At 48.0% G+C, this 24899-nt stretch overlaps 1 protein-coding gene across 1 annotated transcript in view; it reads right to left on the bottom strand.

Moving 5' to 3' along the window:
- INTS6 (integrator complex subunit 6) overlaps positions 1-24899 on the bottom strand; it is a 428531-nt gene that overhangs the window by 80390 nt on the left and 323242 nt on the right. Inside the window, exon 11 of the mRNA XM_078657272.1 lies at positions 10177-10287. Coding sequence (XP_078513398.1) covers positions 10177-10287 — 111 coding nt within the window. The remainder of the gene's footprint in view (positions 1-10176; positions 10288-24899) is intronic.

The raw sequence follows: 24899 nt of genomic DNA, 5'->3' as shown, positions 1-24899 counted from the left end.
AAAGGATAAAAAATACAAGACATAAATAAAACTTGTAATAAAAAAATCATTTGAAGGTAGAAACTTCATGGGGATACACTGAGTCCCCAGCCCCTGTCCCATTACCAAAGAAGGAGGTCTATATCAATCTGACTAAAATCAGATTTTGATTTCAAAAGACTATGGAATGCGGAGATGGACCTGTTCACAGCAGTCTTGATCCACGGGAAGCAGCCCCCCCCTGGATGTCATGAATGAGGGCACGCTGCAGATAGCATAAGTAGTACTAGAACTGGGGAGGCAACGCTGGAGTAGCTGGATTATGGTAGATTCTGGGATTTCTAAGATTTCAAAGAAACTGATCCGCAAAATGTGAAGAGAGACAGAAGGTAAAACAGTAAAAGGTCACTGCAATCATTATTTCAAGGTGTTTTATAAAGCACTTCCATGTCAGCAAACGGCCCACTTTAGGGCACTGAGAGCAGGAAGTTTGTGAGAGCACAGAAAGATAGCAGGGAAGGAAGTGTAAATGAAATTGAAAGATGAAAGAGAGGGGAATATTCAATTCAATTATGCAATGTCGAAACAGTGAAGGTCAATGAGAGATTAATAGTTGGAACCTGGGGAAAATCTTTGGGACTTGCTAACCTCTATCAAGGACTGCGATCAAGCTTGGTCTTTCAACTAGAGGACCTCCTCTTAACTAATGTTGCGGTGAAGGAAGAAGTTGCTCGAGATTTGTATCGAAAGGAGCCTCAACTTGAAATACTGAAGAGTTTTTGAATGCTAGACTCTGTTCTGGCAATTATAGCTTGAATGGCACTTGGCGATTTCAAAAAGACCTTGTTAGTCTTGCAATACTGGAGAACCTCATCAGAGCTCAGAGCGCATGAGACAGTGCAAATGAGGACCCAGTATATTAGTTACTGCTTTTCTACTTCTCTGCCTAGGTTGAGGATACAACTCCTCCTGGGCATAGTTGTGTAGCGGTCACATTTGTGCTCCAATCATGCCTCACAGTTCATCATGACAGCATTGACATTTGCCCGAGTTGAAGATCTCAGAACTCCAAACATTATACTTTGCTGACCAGTGAGGGAGGGCAAGTCTTTTCCGTTCAAGTAAATGGCATTAAACATGACAGAGAGCTGGTGAGTTTCTTAACATAAATATAGGTGTGTCTTTGGGTATTTCTAGACCAAGCACTTTGGCAGATGTAGCTACCTCAATTGATGCAGAGGAGATGGGCTATGGACCTCCCCCTCAACCGTCACCCACCCCCCTGGACATTGGACAGTCCATTTCCTTCGGCCCCCGCCATTATCTCACTCCTCGTGTCCCTTTTACCCTTACCCTCCCATTAATCTTGTCTTATATGCTAGTTAAATGTTTCAAACTACCAATGTAACCCGTACCTGATCTAATCTAGAGACCTAGCCATCGGACTGATGCCCGATGGAGCTACCCTGTGAGCTAAAGGGGAGACTGGCTGTGGACTCCCTCCTCGACCATCACCTACCCAGTCAACCATTGAGCACATTTTCCCTTCGTCTCTTCATACCGTCTACTCCCTCTTCTTCTCCCTTCTCAATCCCACTTTGCCCCTATCCGCTCTATTTCTCTACCCTTCTAGCTCCTTAATTTGTTGCATATATGTATCTATACCCCCTTACCCTTTTTAGACCCATTCACTTAATCTTCTATCCTCCTGAAATGTTCTTCTAGTATTTGATGTAATTGTGTAACTGATGTAATTTTGTTATTTATGTTGAACCTTATGTTTAGCACTCCCCCCCCTGTCCGCCAAACAGCCCCCCCATGCCCAACTGTCCCTTTTCGCCTCCATGATTGTGCTCCTTGCCAAAGCACTCCCTCTCCCCTTGTTGGTTGTTGGGCAGGGTTCCAGCAGTATTGCCTCGGAGTCTCCGAGTCCCCTCTGAGAGAGTCCACTGTGTTCGGGATCTCACACATAATGGAAATAGGCCTTAATTGGCCTCCTTGAATGTGCCCCTTGCCAAAGCACTCCCTCTTCCCTTGTTGGGGAAGGATCCTAGCATTCCAGTCCTGGAATCTCAGATACCCCTCTGAGAGAGTCCACAGTGTTAAGGGATTCTTCACTTAGCGGAGGTCTGGGATAGTTCCCTTTATCTCTGTATGGCACCCCTTGCCAAAAGCACTCCCTCTCCACTTTTTGGGGCAGGATCCAGTATGTAGGCCTTGGAGTCTGAGACCCCTCAGAGAGTCCACTGCGTAAAGGGAACCTCTCGCAACAGAGATGGGGAAATTATACAACTTCCCCTGGGATCACAACTTACTGGACTTTGGACGCAGCTTTGACTTGTCTACCGGTTTGTGTCCCCGTCACCCTCCCCTCCGTTTTCCCTCCTTCACTCTCGGTCTACCGCCCCTGCTCCTACCCCCTCCCCTGAATCTCTCCCCTTGCCTGCCTTTTCCCTTACGTATATGTCATTATTGTCTATCTCGCCCTTACATGTAACTATGTTGCCATGCTCCAACTGTGTAACCTTTATAACGATGTAACCTGCAACTATGGTCTGATACTCATGTAAAGCGCTCTGATACCTCCGGGTCTAGCCAGCGCTATATAAAACATTTTTTTAATTAAATTAAATTATGGCCTTTTTAGTTCTCGACAGTGAGTGTTCAATGATGACTGTTGGTTTTGGTGGGTAGAGCAGGGGACACCTCAAGTACCTACAATGCCAAATTTCCCATCCATGGTATTGTGGTTTTGACTGACAGAACCTTAAGAGCCTTGACCTACACAGTGAGGTACCACGTAAATGGGTGCAGGTCAAGCTCAGTGGTACCAGGCCGGAGGTCATTGTCTATGTCCCCAAGCATGGCCTCTTTAGGAGAGGAGACAAACTCACAATTCTGCTGGGCTAGGTTGTGAGTTTTGAGAGTGGACTCTAATGAGAAAGACATGTATCGGTAGTGTACAAAAGGGCATGTACACTGAATTCTTTGTGCCAGTAAGCACTGCAAGTGCATTGCACTAGAGGCAGTGTAAGCTGGAAAGGAGCAGCATAACTGATCGTCCAAGTTTTGAAATTTGTGTTCAAAGCATCCAGGAATGTCCAAACTGAAGTTCAAAGTCTGGTTTAGAGTTTTGAACTTGAATTGGAAGGCTGCAGCACAGAAAGTCAAAATCAATATGCTGCTGTTCCTGATCCAATAGGTCAGAGCTGTCAACCCTGATAACGACAAAGTCCAATTATCCTAAGAAGTGGACAATCAATGAAAAATCCTCATGAGTCCCAAGAACAGAGACAGCTTTACTAGTGGCAACCCCCAAATTGCCTGGGACTATACCAGGAACACCTTTGTGAATGCTTCTTCTAAGGTCTGGAACGGAAGTCTGCAAAGACAGTGTCACATATGCTGTTTCAGCGTCCCAGTACCCTCTCAAAAACAAGAAGTTTACGGCTGGTAAAATTGACAGCTGGATGCAGCTGATTACTTGCCTATACTGCTTCTTGCCTCAGGTGGAGCAATGTTTGTGTGAGTAACACGGAGGAGATAGGCTCAACTTGCAAAGAGGCTTCTCAGTGTTCAACTCTGCAACCTTTCCTTCACAGCAGCCCAATTAATAGAGCCTGATCTAGGATCATACTTAGAGGGTGGAGAAGTTAAAATCTCTACAGGTCTTGGCAGGCTGGGGCTATGCTATATCGCCCAGTATGTGAGGTGGGTCTACCTTCTAGTCCAATCACCAAAGAATCACCACAGGAAACTCTGAAGGGATCCCTGGGAAGTGTGCTCAAAATGTCTGTGAAATAAGTCAGCAGTATCTGGCAGAGTGGTGCAATTCCACAGTGCAAACTGGGTTCAGGATGTCCAAACCTAGCCCTGGATCAGGAAACGATCAGACAGATCACTACAGAAAGAAATAGTTTGATCATTGACTAGTAATAGTTTGGAAACCCTTTCCAGGAAATTCACTACAGGGTTTGGATGAAACTTTAGCTCCGCTGAGTTTCTGGCACCACCTGCTAGGAGCCATTGAGGATAAGATTAATTAAACCTTCCTTTGTGACCAACATGGACACATGGGGCACACAGCAGCCTATGAAAAGGATGACTTGTTACCTCCGTACCTGAAGGATGCTCCGCGTACATCTGGTGTGAGATTCCACATAATCCTGCTTTATTAAAGATGAAATTCAACATCTCTAACAGGGAAGGGCGGCACTTGCACTGCATGCACACCAGAGTTCGAGAGTACTCTTGTCAAAAGAGAGTACCCATAGCAAAGGTGTGCACCACCTGATTGATTGTTCTACGTAGAGAAGATGCAGAGGTTTGCTGGTCAGCTGCTGCAAACAGCCTGTGACACTATATGCATGGCTTACACCTGAACTGTAGTGGCATATGATAATGTGACAAAGCATCCAAAATATTCAGAGGAAAGCTTGAGGCAGGGCTCCATTTAGGAAAAAGCTGGAGGTGCACAAAGTAGGTTCCACATCAATTCCGATGGGTGGAATAAACTGCACTGGCCAGGAGTTGAACCTATACATGACATACCTCTTTATCTGTAGCACTTACAAGGAAAGTTTAATTGAACAGTGACAGCACCACAACTAGTTTGTCCTGAGAATACAAGAGTTAAAACACAGGTGTAACTATGCTTACATTGAAACTAGTTAGCTTTCATTTACAAATAATTATCTAGTGCTCATGCTCACAAACTATTAGGATTATAATAGGCTCCCTAATGTTAAGACTGTGTGAAAATAAATGAACGGGGTAATCTCAAAGCACAGAAAAGTCTGTTATAAAGGACAAAGTTGAAGGGGTAATTTTCACAGTTGGAATTCACTGAAATGGGATATTCATTTGAAGTGAAAACTAGCGGTATCTGCCTCTAAAGTAACCAGACTGGAGTTTATATGAAGAAAAAGCAAAACAGTACCACATTTTGTTTTTAAAACAGATTTTATTTCATTTTTAGTTTAAACATTCATCTTCATGAATACCAGTTCTCTAGTCTTGTATCGTACTTCTTTCACATTTTTGTATACATTAGTATTTAGGCCATCAGCGTACTGTTTATCTTTTATATTGAATATTTTCCACAACAACCCCGTAAACCCCTACTGCAAGTCACAATTGGTATTCATCTATGTAGGGTGTCACATCTCCGGAAGGTCGCTAGCTCCTTTCCCTCATTATATTCATGTCCTCCACCTCCATATTGTTGGCGTAACAGGCTTCCTTGCCAGGACCGCGCTGATGACCCGCCCGATTCTGGCTCTGGGTTTCTCATGATTTCTAGTAGTGCTTCCCAAGCTTTGGCTCTTTACTATTCCCATGCATGCGTTCCTGAGTAGTATCCTGCTCTCACATCCCACCCAAGCTTCCAGTTTCTTTTTCAATCCTGCTATTCTGCCCCCACCGGTCTCTCAATGCTCTCAGGGATTGGAGAGAATCTGCACCAATCGCTCTATAGGAGACACGTAACCACCTTGAACGTGCACCCCGCCGTTCCAAATAGCCACATGTGGAATGGCGTTTCAGTTACAGAGTACCTATCTTCCAGTTTCTTCGAATAGTATCTACCCCAGCATCGCTGTACCACTTTAGTTTGTACACTCCTGTGGTGCCCCTCAGATGAGTTCGCAGGAGCTCATCCCACTCGGGGGCAAAAGTTCCTATGTCCCTTCCTTGTGTCATTCTCCCTGCTACCATTGTGTGAACCACTGCAGCTGCCCCGCTAGATAGTATGATTCGAAGTCAGGTACTGAGAGTCCCCCTCTTCGGTCGGTCTTTTCAATTTCGCTAAGGCCACCCATCGACAGCTTGTCCCCCATATGAACGATGTCATGTACGAGTTCAACTCTGTGAACTGTGCTCTCGGTATCCATACAGGCAGTGTGGTGAAGAAATACAATCTCCATCTTTAAAGGTGCCACCCTGCCAGTAAATGATAGTGGGAGAGTCTACCAGAAGGCCATGCTATCTTTTAAGATCTCCCGATCCCTCCTATATTCTCCTCCTGAATATCTGAGTGGGAATGGTAGATTTTTACCCCCCCAAGTATCTTAGACTGTGAGACTCCCATATGCGGTCTCCCAATCTATCAGGTGGGTCTCTGCCCTCTGTCAAAGGGAAGAGTCTGGACTTCTGCCAATTTACCTTAAGCCTCAACATCACCCCAAACTCGGCCATCATTTCCCTGGTTCCTCACAGGTCTCCTTCCAGGTCATTCAAGAACAATAGGGGGTAATTCCCATATAGTGCAATGTGGTGCATCCGCAGATCTCTGTATCTACTGCCTATCCAAGCAAGGAATGGCAGTGGCTCCATTGCCAAAGCGAACCACAAGGGGAAGAGAGGGCACCCCTGTTGTGCCCCCCCCTCCACCCGATACAGCTACGATATTGTCCAGACCAGTCATACCCTTGCCAGGGGTTCCGCATATAGCAGCTGTACCTATCGCAGGAAGTCTCGCCCCACTCGCATTCATTTCAATCGTGCATATAAAAAACCCCATTCAAGGCTATCAAAGGCCTTCTCTATGTCAATTGCGAAGACCGCTCCATCTCCTCCTCCTAGTTTGCTCGCCTCCGGTATAGATAACAGTCATCGGATGTTGAGGGCCGTGTTTCTTCCCAGGATAAACCCCGCCTGATCTGGGTGGAAAAAAGTAGTCATAAACGGGGGAAGTCTCATCGCCAGGATCTTACTCAGTATTTTAGATCCAAATCAAGCATAGATAATGGTCAATAGGCCGTGCAGTCTAGAGGCGATTTGCCCGGTTTAAGCAGTGGGATTATCATCGCACCCCCCACCTCTCCGGGCGCTTTATACAACTTTACCAGCCTTGGGGCTAGTTCCGCCACATAAGAGGCATATAACTCGGCAGGGAGCCCGTCCGTTCCTGGGGTTTTGAACCTGGCAAGGCCTTTAATGGCCGCCATTACTTCATGCTCTGTAAAGCCTGCCCCTAATACCTCCGCATTTTCTACTGTCAGGGTGGGCAGGGGGAGCGGGGTAAGATAGTCTAGCATTTCTCCCTCCACACATCTCCCCATGCTCTTGTAAAAATCTAGAAACCTGCAGTTTATCTCTTCCTGGCTATATAGGTGGTGCCCATCATGATCTGTTATTTCCACAATAGTGTTCCCTCTGCGGGTCCAGTTGGCCAGCCAGGCTAGTAGACTACCTGCCTTGTCTTTCCACATGAATGCGCTCTATGTATTTTTTGTAGTCAAAGAATCTCAGACGTTTCTCCTGGGCAGCTACCTTCTCTTTCGCAGCTAGGAGCTCCTGTTGCCTAGGCTTCTGTTTCTCTAAGTCGGTTAAGTCCCGGTCTGCTCTTTCCACGTCCGTCACTAGTGTTTGGCGCATGCCAATAGATGTTGCCATGCACCGGACCCCGGTCACTGCCTTAAAGGTGTCCCATTCTGTCATTCTGGACGATGCTGTGTCTACATTTTCTGAGAAATAGTGTAATATGTGGCCTCTAATATCCTCTAGGAAGACCTGGTCCTCCGGAGCCTCTGGTTTATGCTGCCAGGTGAGGGATGGGCTGATGGCTGGATTATGGTCAGATATCGCGCGAGTCAGGTATTCCACCTCCTGTATTAGGGGAGCACAAAAAGGTATCGAGTTGAACATGCAGGTCATGTGTGAAATAAGAGTAGTCCCTAATCGTCGGGTGCATGCGCCTCCATGTGTCTACCGGCCCCACTGCCCCACCTCCTCCCATACTTGCGTGCCGGGTATTGTTCAAGTGATGTTGTCCGCCGTTCTGGGGGTCATCACCAGAAATTCTTAACTGGGGCCCCCCCATCATGCTGAAGCTGTGGTCTGAGTCAGAGTCCCTGGACTCCTCTCCAGTCAGTGAGGATGTTTCAGCAGCCGTGGAGGCACTGAGCGAGGCAATCGCCGCCACCACCCTGCCCCTCCGCCTCAGAAAGGATTGCCCCCCTTATTAGGCGGAGACACACCCTCGTCTTTCTCTCAGTCGGTCCGTTTTCCTCTGACACCTTTCCTGTGTGATCTGGTCTTGCCTGCGGGGCGCCTGATGATCAAACCATTCCCATGCCTGTGCAGTGAAGAACCGTGTTCCTGTTGCCTTTGCCACTATCAACTTGGCAAGGAATATCAGAGTATTGAGTCCCAATCTGATGTCGTTTTCTTATCGCCGCCATGAATGAAGCTCGTTTTTGTACCTCTCTTGAGAAATTTAGGTATATTCTAACTGTGCTATTGTCCACCACTATTTGGCCTCTCAGTCGGGCTTGCTGAAGCACATAGTCCCGGTCTTTATAGAACAAGAGTTGTGCCACCACTGGGCGTGCCCCCCCCTGTGGCGGGGGCCTTGCTGGTACTCTGTGGGCCCTTTCCAGGACGAAATAGGGGGAAAGGTCCTCCACAGCTACACTTTCTCTGATCCATTTCTCTACGTACACAATCATGTCGGTACCTTAATTTTTTTCAGGGAGGCCCACGAAACTCCGGTTATTGCGGCGCAATCTATTTTCTGCGTCTTCCGCTCTAAGTTCAAGAGTGTGCACCCGTGCTTCCATCTTGGTCAGTTTGTCTACTATAGTGTACCATGTCGGTACGGCTGGAATGGGTAGGGTCCGGTCTGCTGCCCCCCCTCCCCGGTCCGGCCTCATCACACAGAGAGTGTCTCTCACTTTTATAGCCTGTAAGAGGGTCAGGTTTCCACCTTACTGGCTCCTCTCCGCCCCCATTGGAAGGCGGTACTTTTCAGTGGCCTAGCTCTGCTACTGCTCCGCTACTCCCATCTACTGCATACATCTCTACTCACCTCGGCAAGTCGTAGGTTAGGGCACAGGCGGGCCCCTCTGATGAGATCGGTCCCCCGAGGCCTTTAGGTGCAGTCAGCTGTGTAGGGCATTTCCAGCCCTGGTGTGTCGTTTCTATGGGTGGGGTTGTGGGGGGTTCTGCTCCCCCTTATTCTTTGCCCCTCCCCCTTTGTGCTTCAGCGGCCGCTTGTCTCACCACCGCGGCCCAGGTCTCCTCAGAGGCCCGCCTCAGCCAGGAGTTAGGCTTGCGTTGTTCTCCGCAGCCACTCCTTCGCGAGCCTTGGCTCTCAGTCCATGTCTTCCCTCCAGCACTCCCCTGCGGGGGGCAGACTCACACCAGCATCAGCCTCTGGTTGATGGGGCTCAGGGGGCTCGCCGGCCACAGCCTATCCACAAGTCGCAAGCACCATTTCCTTCTCAGCCGCCCACATTTTAGTATGCAAGACTCTCAGCAATCGCACGTATTCCAGCTCCGGTCTTCCACCTGTACTTTTCACATCTCTCGCGCAATATGGGTACTGCGGAGTTAGGTACCCAACTAGCAAGTACCTTCAGATGGCCCTGAGGCCCCAGTTTCTCCAAGGGATTCTTATATGCGGTCGAGGGCGCCATCTTGTCCATTTGCCCAACCGCTCAATTTTACTTCCGAGTCAGCTCCTGCCTTTCAGACAGCCTCGCCACTCCCACGACCGGAGCGCTATATGCTCCAGGGCCGAATTTGCCTACTGTGGCCCCCGGGGTCTGCCGATTTGTTCAGGATGGCACTGGATAGAGGTTCGCCACCAGAGCACAGATCAGAGCTCCCTACTCCATCTGCGCCAAGCCATGCCCCCTCAACAGTACCACAATTTAATGCAAGTTAGATAGCACATGAGAAACAAATGTTCATATTACAAACCCCTTATCAAATTTAACCCTTTATAATAAGCAGTCTGAAAATATTTTAAATTTCTTTGACTTATAAAAGACAACTGCTGAAAAGAAATGTTCATGTTATTGCTTTAAAATATTTATAGTTTCATTAGTCTATAAACCCTATTAACATAACCAATTACTAATGTTCTGGAAATAAAGACATCAGACACTGAAGTCACAATAGAGGTACTAATTACAGCATACTTCCTGCAGCAGCACAGTAACAACTTCAAGAATAGGTATGAGCTCAAGGACTAGTGGTTTCACACTCAGTCATTGGAAGGCACTAGGACAGACAATTTCTCAGAAAAGTTTTCCTTCGGGTACAATGGCAAATTCACCACCAGGCTAAGTTCCTATTGCCAAACACTTCCATTCTACAATATATGGCAGCAATAATGCAAACATCCTGCATGACAGGTGGTCGTGAGAGTACAATCCTAGTGAGATGGTGCAATCAGTATTTTCACGTTACCTGTTGGCTCAACTTCTTCAAGTATGAAATTACACTGTAGCTAAGTCCATATTCGCCAGTGTCTGCAATAAGGTTTGGTGCTCCCATCATTCCTACAGCTTTTTTCAGGGGCTAACGAAAAGAAAAGAAAAGCAATATTTTATACCAAGAGTTTAAAATAACCTTTTCTGAAATTTAGATTAAACAAATCAGGATTTATTTCAGCTGCTAATCCTACTGCAATGGTTGATTCTATACTATTATGTTCAATTAACTCTCACACAAAACTAATATATCATGTAAAGTTAGTTTATTTGCTCGATCTGAGGCAAATCAAGAGAAACAATACCATCACCATCCCATCCCCCATCAGCACAAGGGGCATTACTGGATCTCCCATTATTCACCTGAACAGGAAAGTACATTACTGGTTTTCCTTCTAGCCTGAATGATTAGGTCTGTTAGCCCGAAACCGGTCCCAGGATGCTTTTTTATGGTCCAGGGAAGACATGGCTTGGCAGTTCGGGCACTGGTCAAGACGAATTTGCAATTAGCTGGGTCTGAACTGGGGTGGCGAAGTGAGCTAAAGAACGATGATGGATTCAACCCAGATCTGTGACTGGGCGCGAGTGTCTGAAAAGTTTCACTGCTCCGTCAATCATCTCCTTGTGTTTGCCCTGCACTCCCTCCCCCACCCCCAATTGCAATATGTACTTAATAGCAGCTGCAACACGGAAGTCCAGTGGACGCGCGCACTGCAGGCGCACCAAAGGCAAGCCCATCGCCACCTGGCCCATGCCACTCGCCCGGAACCATAGTCCGATCACCACCAAGCAATACTTCGTAGCACTTCTTAGGTCATTACACCCCGAAAATCGTTGCCTTAACTGCTGCCACACCTCAAAACAGTAGAAGCCTTCATCTACACCCACTGCCAGTTCTCCAGCAGCCCGCCACCCACACACACACCCAACCAGCACACACTGTACACAAGCACCAACAAAATCTACACCTCCAACCTACACCACACGACACAACAAACCCGCACATAAACCCCCACTCGCATGCATGCTTCTCAACACACGATCGCTCAGAAAGCACACAACCTAAATATGGGACTTGCTGAGCACCGACACACCGGACATCCGGTTCATCACAGAGACCTGGCTTAGCCCTTCATCGGCTCCTGACATTGCCACAGGAATTCCAGCGAGCTACAAGATTGCTCAACAGGATCGCCTTCATAGCCAGGAGGAAGGCCATTACCTACAAGGAATCCTTCAAATGCACATCTACTGAGAATGCCACCCTATTCATGTTAACACCTGCACTTCAAGATACAAACCTCCAAAAACTTCACCCTGAACGGAACCCTCACCTACCTACCACTAGGACCACAAGCCACATTTACCAACCTCATCACCAACTATATTGTTCTGCTCACAATAGACTCCAGAGCCTACATTCTCCTCTGTGACCTCAACCTTTACGTGGAAGATCAAAACGGCCCCTGCTCCACATCACTCCTTGAAAGCTTGAGCAATATCGGATTCACCCAGCTCGTCTCAGAAACAACACACCCCGCAGGGCATGCACTTGACCGCATCTTCATCACAAGCGACCGCATCATTTACAACGCCACCACACCGACAACTCCATCATTCAGTTCCAAATCAACGCTCCTACCAAGTTCAGAAATCCAAGCCGCAGCTGGGGCAAAATCACAGCAGCAGACTGGATCAGCCCTCAGCACAGATCAACCTAGCCTCACAGACAACCTTGACAAGGACATCAACTAGATCGATAACTGCATAGACTCCCTCGAACCCATCAAACCAAACAGGCATAGTGGTCAAAACAAGCAGGCTAGCTGGTACACGGAAGACCTCTGAAACGCCAAACACTGTAAACAGCTAGGAAGGAAACAGAGCCAGCCACATCACCACCAATAGAACTACCAACAAGGTAGTTTAGATGCTATCACCAGCATTTAGGACATCTAGAAAAAAAAAACACTAGTGGACCACATCGAAGGAAGCTCCAACAGCTGCGGGGAGATCTTGATCATCAAGGATTTCACCTCGCCCTCCGCCACTGTCAACAATATTGCTGCCTTACACCAACTCTGCAACAACCTATCTAATTTCTTCCACAGGAAAATTACAAAGTTCTACAGCAGTGGTCTTCAAACTTTTTGATGCCGAGATGCCCCATCAAAATATTTTAGGCGGAAACGAACAAGTTACTTACCTTCGGTAACGCTTTTTCTGGTAGATACTATATCTGCCTGTGGATTCCTCACCTTGTGAATACCCCTTGCGTCAGCAACATTCGGAAATTCTTTTTTCGTAGCCTCGCGCCGACGTGGACTCCTGACGTCATAGAGACACGACCTCGCTCGCGACTCCGCTGACGTCACCGACGCCTATAACAGGCCCACGCCGGCGTGATGACATCAGTTCCGCCCTTTTTTCCGTGCCATCGAGGCACACGGACGGACCAATGACAGTAGAAATATACAAGTATACATAGTACACAATAATCAAGGCAAAACACAGTGTTAAGCAAAAGCAGGAAAGAAATTGGAACATTTCTTTGACAACAAAATATATATATACATTACAATACAGTAATTCTGGCAAAGAAGAGTGGACAACGGGGAGGCGGGTGGGTCAGTGAGGAATCCACAGGCAGATATAGTATCTACCAGAAAAAGCGTTACCGAAGGTAAGTAACTTGTTCTTCTGATAGATACATCTGCCGTGTGGATTCCTCACCTTGTGAATAGAGTCCCACAGCAGTCCCCACTCCCGGAGGAGGGCGTCCACTCTTCTAGACCAGGAAATCCTGAAGGACAGAGCGCGCAAAGTGACCGTCCCTCCTCACTTCGGAGTCTAAGCAGTAATGCTTCGCGAAAGTGTGGAGGGAAGACCAAGTTGCCGCCCTACAAATATCCTCAACAGGCACACCTCTAGCCAATGCAGAGGTCGAAGATTTAGCTCTAGTTGAATGAGCCCTTATACCCTCTGGTGGTTCCTTACCGGCCAAAGAGTAGCAGATCTTTATGCAGAGGACGATCCATCTCGATAAAGTTCTTTTATGGACCGCTCTCCCTTTCTTGCAGCCAGCAAATCCAACGAAGAGCTGGTCCTCCAAACGAAAGTCCTTGGATCTGTCCAAGTAAAAGGACACCGCCCTCTTAGGGTCCAGACGGTGCAGTCTCTCTTCCTCCTTAGAAGGGTGAGGGGGGAGGATAGAAGGAAGGTAAAGTAATGGATTGTCCTAGGAGGAAGGGAGTTACCACCTTAGGCAGAAAAGCAGCCCTGGTCCTGAGAACCATTCGATCAGCATGTATGGACAAGAAAGGGGGCTTGTGACAAAGAGCTTGAAGCTCGCTTACCCTCCTTGCCGAGGTTATTGCCACGAGGAAAACCGTTTTAAGGGTAAGAAGCCTCAAGGGACATTTGTGGAGAGGCTCGAAAGGAGCACCCATCAAGAAGGTCAAGACCAGATTCAAGTCCCACTGAGGCACAATAAAAGGGACAGGAGGAAACTTATTAATAAGGCCCTTTAAGAACCTTAAAACCACAGGTGACTTAAAAAGAGAAGGCTGGTCAGGCAGACAGAGAAAAGCTGACAGCGCAGAAAGATAGCCCTTCACTGTAGCAACGGCAAGACCCTGTTGCGCCAGAGAAAGGGCAAACTGAAGAACATGAGATAAACGGGCCTTCAAAGGATCAATAGACCTTTCCCCACACCATGAGACAAATTTCGCCCATCTATAAGAATAGACGGACTTAGTGGAGTCACGCCTGGCTGACAAGATGACATCCACAACGTCAGGCGGGAGGGAAAAAGAAATCAGGTTGCCCCGCTCAATCTCCAGGCATGAAGGTGCAATGTCTGGAGGTGGGGGTGTAGAACCTGCCCCTCCATCTGAGAGAGGAGGTCTGCCCTGTGAGGGAGACGGAGCGGCGGGTGAGAGGAGAGGTGGAGAAGATCTGTATACCACCCCCTTCTTGGCCAATCCGGGGCGACCAATATGACTTGGGCCCGGTCTAGGCGAATCTTCCTCAGAACCCGAGGAATCAAGGGTATGGGGGGAAACGCGTAAAGGAGTTGACCTTTCCAACTCAACTGAAACGCATCCCCCAAGGCTCCTTGCATCGGATACTGGAGACTGCAGAAAGACAGAGCGCATTCTCGTGAGTGGCGAACAGGTCCACCCGAGGAGTCCCCCACATCCGAAAGATGTCGTGAACCACCTCCGGGTGAAGCCTCCACTCGTGGTCGGCAGAGAACTGCCGACTGAGACTGTCTGCACGAACGTTCAACACTCCGACCAAATGATTCGCCATTAGACAAATCTGATGGTTCTGAGCCCAGGACCAGAGACGCAGAGCCTCTCTGCAGAGACACTGCGACCCCACTCCTCCCTGCTTGTTGATGTACCACATCGCGGTCGTGTTGTCCGTTAGGACCTGAACCGACTGACCGCGAAGGGAAGGGAGGAAGGCCTTGAGCGCCAAACGTATCGCCCGCAATTCTAGAAGGTTGATGTGAAGCAACCTTTCCTCTGGAGACCAAAGGCCCTTGACCTCCAGATCCCCCAGATGAGCACCCCACCCGAGAGTGGATGCATCCGATATCACCGTGGCCACCGATGGGGGAAGTTGAAAAGGCTTTCCTTGGGACAGATTGCCTTCCACGCCCCACCAAGACAGATCCGCTGCAGCTTCTCCGGAGATCCTCACTGACTCCCTGAGATCTCCGCTGTGCTGATACCACTGCTTGCGGAGGCACCACTGGAGCGCCCTCATGTGCCAGCGTGCATGGTTGACCAACAGTATGCATGAAGCCATCAGACCGAGCAGGCGAAGGACCTTCAGGACTGGAACAACCGCTCCATTGTAAAATAAAGGAATCATCTCCCGTATGTCGCGAATCCTTTGAGGGGGAGGGAATGCACGACATACGGTTGTGTCCAGTACTGCACCTATGAACAGGTTGCGCTGGGAGGGCACCAGGTGAGACTTGGGTACATTTATTGAAAAACCCAACCTGTACAACAACTGGGTTGTCTCCTGCAGATGATGAAGCACAACCTCTGACGACTCTGCTTTGATCAGCCAATCGTCCAGATACGGGAATACCGGAATCCCCGATCTTCTGAGATGCGCCGCCACCACTGCCATCACCTTGGTGAAGACCCGAGGTGCAGTAGTAAGTCCAAACGGAAGGACCGCAAACTGGTAGTGTTGTGACCCAACCGTAAAACGGAGATACCTCCGGTGCGACTTCAGGATTGGGATGTGAAAGTACGCATCCTGCAAGTCGAGTGACACCATCCAGTCTTCTTCCAGCAGAGCCTGAAGAACCTGAGCCAGGGTGAGCATCTTGAATTTCTCCTGCTTCAGATAAAAATTCAAGATCCTGAGATCTAGGATCGGACGAAGCCTGCCATCCTTTTTGGGAATCAGGAAATACCGGGAGTAGCATCCCTGACCCCTTTCCTGCTCTGGAACCACCTCTATCGCACCTTTTCTCAAAAGTGTTTGGACTTCCTCCTGTAGGAGTAACAGATGTTCCTCTGAGCAATATCCCTGGCAAGGAGGGTAATTGGGAGGGAATTCCCGAAAGGGAAGGGCATACCCATTCTCTACGAGATTGAGAACCCAAAGATCTGATGTAACCGATTCCCAATCTCGTAGAAAGTAGGTAAGCCGGCCCCCCACTGGACCCACATGATCCTGAATGGCGGATCTAGGGCTGCTTTTCTGTGGCTGGGGGGTTAGAGGAGGTGGAGGAGGAAGAGACCTGACGACCTCGAGGACGTGATCTCTGTTTCCCTCTGTAAGACCTATACAAGGTATTCTGCTGCTGCTGTTGTTGCTGCTGATGCTGAGCTGGTCTATACGACCGAAAGGAAGAGCGACCAAACCCTCTAAACTTCCTGGTCGTAGAACCCCTGACCTGAAGGCCCAGAGATCTAGCAGTTGCCCTGCTGTCCTTGAATCTCTCCAAGGCCGCGTCTGCCTTCTTTCCAAAAAGCCCCTCGCCATCGAGAGGCAAATCCAATAATGCAGACTGCACATCCGCTGAGAAGTCAGATGACTTCAACCAGGCTGAACGCCTCGTGGCAACCGCCGTGCCCATAATTCTTGCCACAGAATCTGTTGTATCAAGTCCACTTTGGATGACCTGACGAGCCGCTGCCTGAGTGTCAGATAAAGCCTCTTCAAAGTCCTTTCTACTAGCTTCAGGAACCTTAGGGACCAAAGATCTTATAGAGTCCATAAGAGCATGGATGTACCTTCCCATGAGGCAAGTCGCGTTAGAAGACTTCAAAGCCATGCTGGACGAAGAAAAAATCTTCTTCGCGACCTGATCTCGTTTCTTTGCCTCTTTGTCGCCAGGCACCTGCGGAAAAGCCCCAACAGACTTCTTAGAGCAAGCGGCCTGAATCACCAAACTTTCAGGTGAAGGATGCGAAGATAAGAAAGCAGGATCCTCAGGAGCCACTCTATACCTCCTAGCCACACTCTTTGCAACTGCAGGAGCAGAAAAAGGCTTTTTCCACACCTCCATTATAGGATCCTTTAAGGCATCGTTAAATGGGAGCAAAGGTTCCACTGATGAACTAGGAGAATGGAGAACCTCTCAACAAATTCGATTTAAACTCGACAGAGGGCAAAGTCAGACCTAAAAGTCCTGCTGCCTTCTTCATGACAACATGATAAGGTTGGACATCTCTGGAGGGAGCATCAGATCCAGAAGGCAAAGACCACTCCGGTGAAAACTCAAGACCACTAGCATCCGCCAGGTCCTCGAAACAATCCCCTTCCAATTCACCTTCTTCCACCTCAGAAGATGAATCAGTAACTCTACGCTCCTCCAGAAGCCGTTGAGCCTCTCTACGAGACCTCATTTTGACTCGAAGTGCAGCCGAATCCAACGCCGAATTCGACGGCGCCGGAGCCGACTTCGGAATCGAATCCGAGGGCTTGGAAGGCTGCTCCATAGAATCCAAGGGAGTTGGTGACGCCGGGACCGGAGTCGTCGACTTCGGCCGAGCCGGCGTCGACACCGGCGTCGACCTCGGTGGAGCTTGGTACTGCCACAACGGAGTCGGAGCCGGCATATACGGCATGAAGGGTGCCGGAGCATACGAGTGTGGAACACCCAAATTGAAAGCCATCGGACCCATGGGACCCGAAGGTGCTCCAGAGGGGTACCACGACCTCGAGAAAACACCATACATCGCGTTTAAAAACGCAGAAGGGTCCTGACCTGGAGTCGGGAATGGTGGATGCTCAGGCTGACCACGAGGCACATTAGAATCTGCTTCCTCAACAGGATTCGAAGTCCCTTCCTCAACAGGAACTCCATCGGCGTCTTCCGGAGCCGGAGATGGAGCCGGAGACGGAGACGGACTCGGAGTCGGATCTGGAACAGGAGTCGGAGAATGGACCACCGACTCCGAAAGGTGAAGCCTCACCTACCGGCTCATGAGTAGGAATAACCTTCGACTTCATCCTTTTGGGAGACTTTGATCTGGAATGATGACGTGATCCGTGTCTCCTCTTATGCTTCTTGTGGGAACCAGAAGCATGACCGGACGATGACTTCGAGGCCGACGCCTCTCGAGACCTTTGGATCTCGACCTCGACTTCTTCGGACGCTTTGAGGATTTTTTAACCTTACTTGCTTTAAGTTTGGCAACAAGAAGTTTAGATTCCCTCTCACGAAGAGCCTTCGGATTCATCTTTTGACAAGATGAACAATCCTCGACGTCATGATCCGAGCTTAAACACCAGATACAGTCTTGGTGAGGGTCCGTAACGGACATCATCTTCCCGCATTCTCTGCAAGGCTTAAACCCGGTCTTCTTTGTCGACATGACAACAGAACAGAAATATTTGAGAATGGAGAATCGAAGAAACGAAGTAACAATGTACTAATGGCTACAGAGTATCCCGAAACCGTTAGCGTCGACGACGCGGAAAAAAGGGAACTGATGTCATCACGCCGGCGTGGGCCTGTTATAGGCGTCGGTGACGTCAGCGGAGTCGCGAGCGAGGTCGTGTCTCTATGACGTCAGGAGTCCACGTCGGCGCGAGGCTACGAAAAAAGAATTTCCGAATGTTGCTGACGCAAGGGGTATTCACAAGGTGAGGAATCCACACGGCAGATGTATCTATCAGAATATTATTTTACAATTTGCTTTTAACGCTGATAAGTTGGTACATCAGGCGCATGTCCGGAAGGACATACATATGCATGTATTACCATACAAAGACAATCCTTTCTCATTATCACAAAGCAGTATACCAATCTTCTAATTCTTCTGCACTTATACATAGAACATTTTAATAAACAATTAATAGTGTTATCCATTTAAAATGTCACTGCCTTTAACAACTTTTAAACTCTGAAATAAGTTTCCCTGCTTTTATCCAGCAATTTACAGGTCACGCAGCTCTCAGTAATGCGCACTCAACACACTGAGCCACCATACCGTTTTAGTTCAGTGTTTACAAAACATGAGACAAGATTTGGACTATAGGAATAGTAGGGAAAGCAGGTAGAAATGTTGAAATCACTTCCTCTGTGAAAAGCATGGGAGTTTAGGTATCTGTTCAACATCCAGCAAAGAATACAGAATTTCTATGTTTTTGTGACTATGAGGTTTGATTACAGTAATGCGGTATACCTGGGGATCCTGCAAAAGCCTCGAATAAACTGCAATTAATACAAAATGCCACAACATGACTCATACTAAACATTAAAAAAAAACAAGTCTTTCTAAAAGTGCCTAAATAAACATCATAGGCTTCAGGTTTTTTAGAGGGTTAACTTGAAATACATATGCTTAGTTTATAAAGTAGAAAGTAAAGTCAGGCTCCCCGGCTGACTGTGCTCCAGCTCACATTCTAAGAGAGCTTTTCACTCACTGTCCTGATCCCTTTCTTTCCCTCCTTCACTCTTCTATTTCCTCAGGTTTAGTTCCGCAATTTTTCAAATCCGCAATAGTTCGCCCCATCCTAAAAAAGCCTGGTGCAGACCCCTCCCTTCCTTCCAATTTCAGACCCATTTCCCTTCTCCCTTACCTTGGAAAGATATTGGAGAGCTATATTACCTCTGGTCTCTCCTCCTTTATTGAGGATACCCATCTCCTGGCCTCCCACCAAGCGGGTTTCCGCCCAGCCCACTCCACCGAGTCAGTGGTCCTGTCCGTCCTAGACGAGCTCAAGAGTAAGGCGGATTCCAACTTGCCTCAAGCCCTGGTGCTCCTTGATCTGTCCGCTGCGTTTGACACGGTCGACCATTCCATCCTTCTCGACCGTGTCAGCGCGGCGGGCGTTCGGGGCACCGCCCTCTCTTGGCTCGCCTCCTTTCTCAACGGGCGGACTCAGGCTGTCCATCTGTCTGGCCATACTGCACCAACCCGCCTGGTCCCCTGTGGGGTCCCGCAAGGTTCCTCCCTGTTCCCTCTTCTTTTTAATCTTTATACTCGTCCCCTTATCCTTTCTCTCCTAGACATGGGGGTCTCCGTATATAACTATGCGGATGACCTCCAGCTTGTCTTTGACCTCTCCTCCCCCCTGCACTCCCTACCTAAATTTCATTCCACTCTTGTTTTCATCTTGGAGTGGATGAACTGCAACCATTTCATTTCAAAAATCTTTATTTCGATCACTGATCATAAAAGATACATATCAATATATACAGTTAAAAACTTATTAAACCAGAGTGATCCAACAGTTAAAAATGATTGAATTAAAATACATATGAGACAGTAGATACAAATCAAGTAATAGGGAGCATTATACCAGTCTTTTCATAGCTCGGCTGCGGATAAACCAGAGTGATGTTAAAAACTTTGAAATTGCAAAAACCACAGCGGCAGAAAGATCTGTTTTTAAAACTCTATAGGCGGTTTGGTGTGATCTAAATCCCATGTTCCTGAGCAATGGTACTAGCCAGTATTTCCTGCTCCGCTCGTAACCCTTACAGAAGAAAACAGCATGCATATCATCCTCCTTTGGATGTGCACACATTGGGCAGGATACTACAGTGGAGCACGATTTCCAGGATGCTGTAAATGAAGCTAGTGGGAGGCATCCATAACGCCACTGTAGGAACAGTTTCCTCGTTAATGGAGGAGCTATCTCGTCTAAAGTTTTTTCGAGGGAATATGAGTCTTTCACTTTCAAAAATAAGTTTGTCAAGGACCCTTCTCGAGTGTCATTAATTGTTCTAGTCAACATCAAAGCATAATAAGCACTCGCAATGACCTTTTTTGGAATCCTGGTACATGAGTTTAAGGGGTCTGTCCACAATTCCGGGTAGCCCAATTCATCGAGCCTCCCTTTCACATACATTAACCACGGAATCTTCCTTGTATTCCGTAGTTCAAGGAAATCCTGTAATTCCTCCCTATAGTGAACGAGATCTGGGCTGCTCCACAATCGCCTCCAAAAAATTAGGGGTTTGAGTCCTAGCTCCTCTGTAATAGGTTTTATTCCCAGATCTAATCTAAGGGGCAGCAAAGGAGTGCTCTGGGGGAGGGCAGCTACCTGTCTCAGAAATTTATTTTCAGTTGTCTGTAGCTTTGGATATCGGATATGACCCCACAGCTCACCCCCATATGTAACCCCCGCTCGTGCTTGTGTTTTGTATATATGAATAATTGGGGTAAATGGACGATAACATGATTTGTTTGCCAGGCGCAGAGTGCCACCCGCCAACTGTGCCAGTTTGATGGTCACTCGGGCCTGATGTGGCGTCCAAGTTAGATGTTCATTTATAGTGATCCCCAAGTATTCAATATTATGCACTCTTTCTAATTGGGCAGTGCCTAGCATAGGTGGTATTCGTTTTCGGGATTTAGGATTTAAAATCATAAACTTTGTTTTTTGTGGGTTTATTTCCAATCCCCGGTCAGAGCAAAAATCCAGGAAACCATCCAAGATGCGTTGGATCCCCATCGGGGATTTAGACAGCAACAGGGTGTCGTCTGCAAACATAATAGCAGGCACCCTGTTGCCGGTCAACTTTGGAGCATCGGCATTGGCAATCCCATTAAGGTGGGCGACAACCCCGTTCACAAAGATGCAAAACAGGGTAGGTGCGAGCACGCACCCCTGTCTCACACCCCTGCGAACGGGGAACCTTTCGGTTAGTTGGCCACCTTTGCCACATCTTACGCGGGCATAATTGTTGGTATGAAGTCTCATCAGGATTGCCAATATATCCGCAGGGACCTTCAGTTCTTCCAAGACTTTCCACAACCTTGCTCTGGGAACTAAATCGAAGGCGGCACGTAAGTCTACAAAGATGGTATATAAACTTCCGCCCTCGATTACCGCTGTTCTCCAATAGAGAAGGTGCAGCCTGAAGATTTGGTCTATGGTAGATACTCCCTCCCTGAATCCTGCCTGATACTGAGATAGGATGTTCATCTCTTCAGTCCACGCCTGCAGACGATTCAGGATCAGTCTGCCAAAGAGTTTCTGTGATGTGTCAATCAGGCTGATGGGCCGATAGTTGGAAGGGAGCAGGGGGGATCCCTTTTTATAAATTGGGACCACCTCTGCTCCCCTCCAAGTATCAGGCACCATCATCCCCCCCCAAATGGCATTGAATATTAAGGTCAGGTACGGAGCCCATATCCCTGGTTCCTGTTTAAACAGGTCCCCTGGGACCCCGTCCAGGCCCGGTGCTTTTCCTGGAGCTAGCCCTTTAATGGCATCCCTCACCTCCTTCTCAGTAATGGGAATATCCGGGGGGCATGACATGGTTGCAGCTCTGACACTGTTTAATTCCCAACTGCCCTCCGCGTACAGTGCTTCAAAGTGGGCCTGCCATACAGAGGGGGCAATATTGGGCTCAATTGCAGACGATAGGTCCTCCGTGCCATTCGCCACTATGCACCAAAATTTTCGGGAGTCTCTAAATGCTAATGCTTTCATGAGATTCTCCCAGTAATCGGAGTCCCATTCCGCCCTCGCGTTCACTAGAAGGGATTTGTACCTTTTCCTCCTAGCGCGGATTTCTTCCTTGCTAAGGTGTCCCTTGATAGCAGCTAACAAGTGGGCCTTAGCCTCCCTACACGTGGCATGATACCAGGAGGTTTTCGGCTTGTGGGCGTTCCTTTTCCCTGTGGTTTTAAACAAATCTTGTTCTAAAGAGACAATAATACTATTATGTATTTGTGCTAGTTCTCCTCTGGTGTCTTCATCTTGGACCTTGGTTCCTAAATAGAAGGCTTTTTCAAGCAAGGGAGTTAACCTTTCATATATGCGGGGTAAACTATCTGTGCTATTCGCCAACTTCTCCCACTTCACTTTCCTACGGTTATTTTCAAGTAGGAGGCCCATCTTTTCATTGCCCGATCCCTGCGAAGTGTCATCCCTCCCAGTGAGTGAATATAACACTTCCAAGGGGTTATGGTCACTATCTGTTCTTGGGCAAACTTTAAAATCAACTATTGCAGGCCACATGAAAGTTTTGACCATGATATAATCGAGTCTGGACTCACTACCAACTTTATTGTAGGTAGGATTACTCGGTATATCCGATTGACATCGGCCATTGCACGCCCTGAAACCAAAGTTGAGCGTAAATGCATTTATCTGCAGGGCTAGAGGAGTCCAAGCCCTTGGGGGAGGAGCCACCGTCTCAGGTATAAACCAACAAGAATCTTCATCTAACGATGGACCATCACGTAGTCCAGGCAGAGGTTCATAATGGGAGTTGAAATCGCCCCCAATCAAACAAGCAAGTTCAGGTGGAACGCCCTCTAGAAAACTAGCTAACTCGTCCACAGTACTCGACTCTTTATGCATCTGTGTCGGCCTTGAATAAATATTAATCAATAATAGCTTCTTGGAGTCAGGCCATTCAAGTAGGACAGCCAGCAGATCGTCCGAAGCAGTCTCTGAGTAGGTAGCTTGGCAGCCTAGGTCCGTTGCTACCGCTATCATTAGTCCCCCAGATGGCCTGCCCCTGCCCCCCCATTTGGCTGCTTTAAAGAAAGACGCAAACCCTGGTAATTCTATATCTTCACGCGCCCATGTTTCTTGGAAGAGTAATAGGTTTTTAGATCTAATGTAGGAACCCCATTCAGGACAATCCAACTTGTTGGAGAGCCCTGCCACATTCCAAGAAATAGTTGTAATAACTGTCGATTTATTGTGTGGAGTACTAATAGGAACCATGTTGGTGTCAGTGAACTCAGGGTATACCCTAGGCTCTAAGATAAGTCGGTTCTTACCCAGTAGTTTAGTAGCCAGTGATGGGGAGGGGTACAACCTACTTGAGGTCGGGCTAAGTTCAACTATGCTACCTGCCCCAAGATCTAAATCGGGGATTTTAGATGTAATAGTAGCAGGTGATTGGTCTTGAGAAGGAAGACTTCCCAGAGGGGCAGTTGCACAAGTAACATTCCCCGGATCAACCTCCTGTCAATCTACCAGATCTAAACTGCTGTAGCGATTCTGTATGGGTAAATAAGCAGGGTAATGGGTTCTATATGGCCCGGGAATTCCCCTCTTGTATTCGCCATCCCCCCTCCTCCTTCTGGTGACAGTTTCCCAGCCCGCCTCATCCCCAGCACTAGGGAAATACTCTCTGGTTCTTTCCCTATGTGGCGGATAATTATTTGTCTCCCTCCTCGAGGTTGTACTTCCCCAACCAGCCTCACCCCCCCTGCTAGGGAAGTACTCTCTAGATCTTTCCCTGTATGGCGGATAATTATTTGTCTCCCTGGGGCAGTTTTCCCAGCCCTCCAATAGGTCCTGATGATGCCCCCATCTTGGATCCTCAGAGCTATATGAATCGGAGGGGTAAAAGAAGGCAAGTGGAAGTGTTTGTATAATACTGCCAAAGTCCTCATCCGAAACATAGGAGCAGATGTATGCAGCTGAATTGGGGTCTCTAAAAGAAACCTGAATGCAATCTCCTCTTATGGGTTTCCTGGTATGCCCCACCCAAGCTACTCTCCTGGTCGTGGCTATGTCGCTCGCTGTTCCTCTTGGAAGTGGTCTATTAACCGAGAGCCAGTTTATCACTTTGTTCTTAAGTGAGGTGACTGATTCAAATGTGGGGGGATTAAGTTCAGGCACCCCTGCCATAATTACGGTATAAGGAGAGGCTTCTGGGGGGAGGTTTATGAACTGTAATTTTCGTTTCGTGTGTGATTTCTCTCCATCCAGGGGAGGATCGTTCTTGGTTTTTGGCGGGGGGTTAGAATTTTCTTTAGACGGGGGGGGACTGGTTTTGGAGAGGCGATATTTGGTTGCTTTGAGGGCGATACAGCCTTATCTGCAGCTAGGGCTTGTGGTGCATTCTTAGTTGGGGGTGCAGTGGTTATGGGGATTGAATCTGAGGGTTTGTTATTAGAAAGTGCCAGGTGACTTTTATCTTTGCTGGGATCCGACCCCAGACCCTCTTTTGATGTTTTGGTCCCACTGGTAGCAATTTTGCTCGCATCAGCACGTTGCACAGTTGCCTTTTCAATAGTGACTAGTCTTGCTTCAATCTTAATCAGTCTTGCCTCAAGGGGGCTTAATAGAGACCTAAGCAGTGAACCTATGTCCTCTAATGTAATATCATCCGAGGAGGTGTCCGCTTGCATAATATTAGTGCAATATGGGGACGGAGGATGTTTGGGCGGTCTAGGAGTAGCTATCAAACCCGGCCTCAGCGCTACTGAGGCAGGTATAGATGCTTTCCCCCCA

The sequence above is a fragment of the Lissotriton helveticus genome, chromosome 8, assembly GCF_964261635.1.
Source record: "Lissotriton helveticus chromosome 8, aLisHel1.1, whole genome shotgun sequence".
Classification (NCBI taxonomy): domain Eukaryota; kingdom Metazoa; phylum Chordata; class Amphibia; order Caudata; family Salamandridae; genus Lissotriton; species Lissotriton helveticus.
Note: the sequence above shows the minus strand (reverse complement) of the source record. Positions and strands in the feature narration are given on the sequence as shown.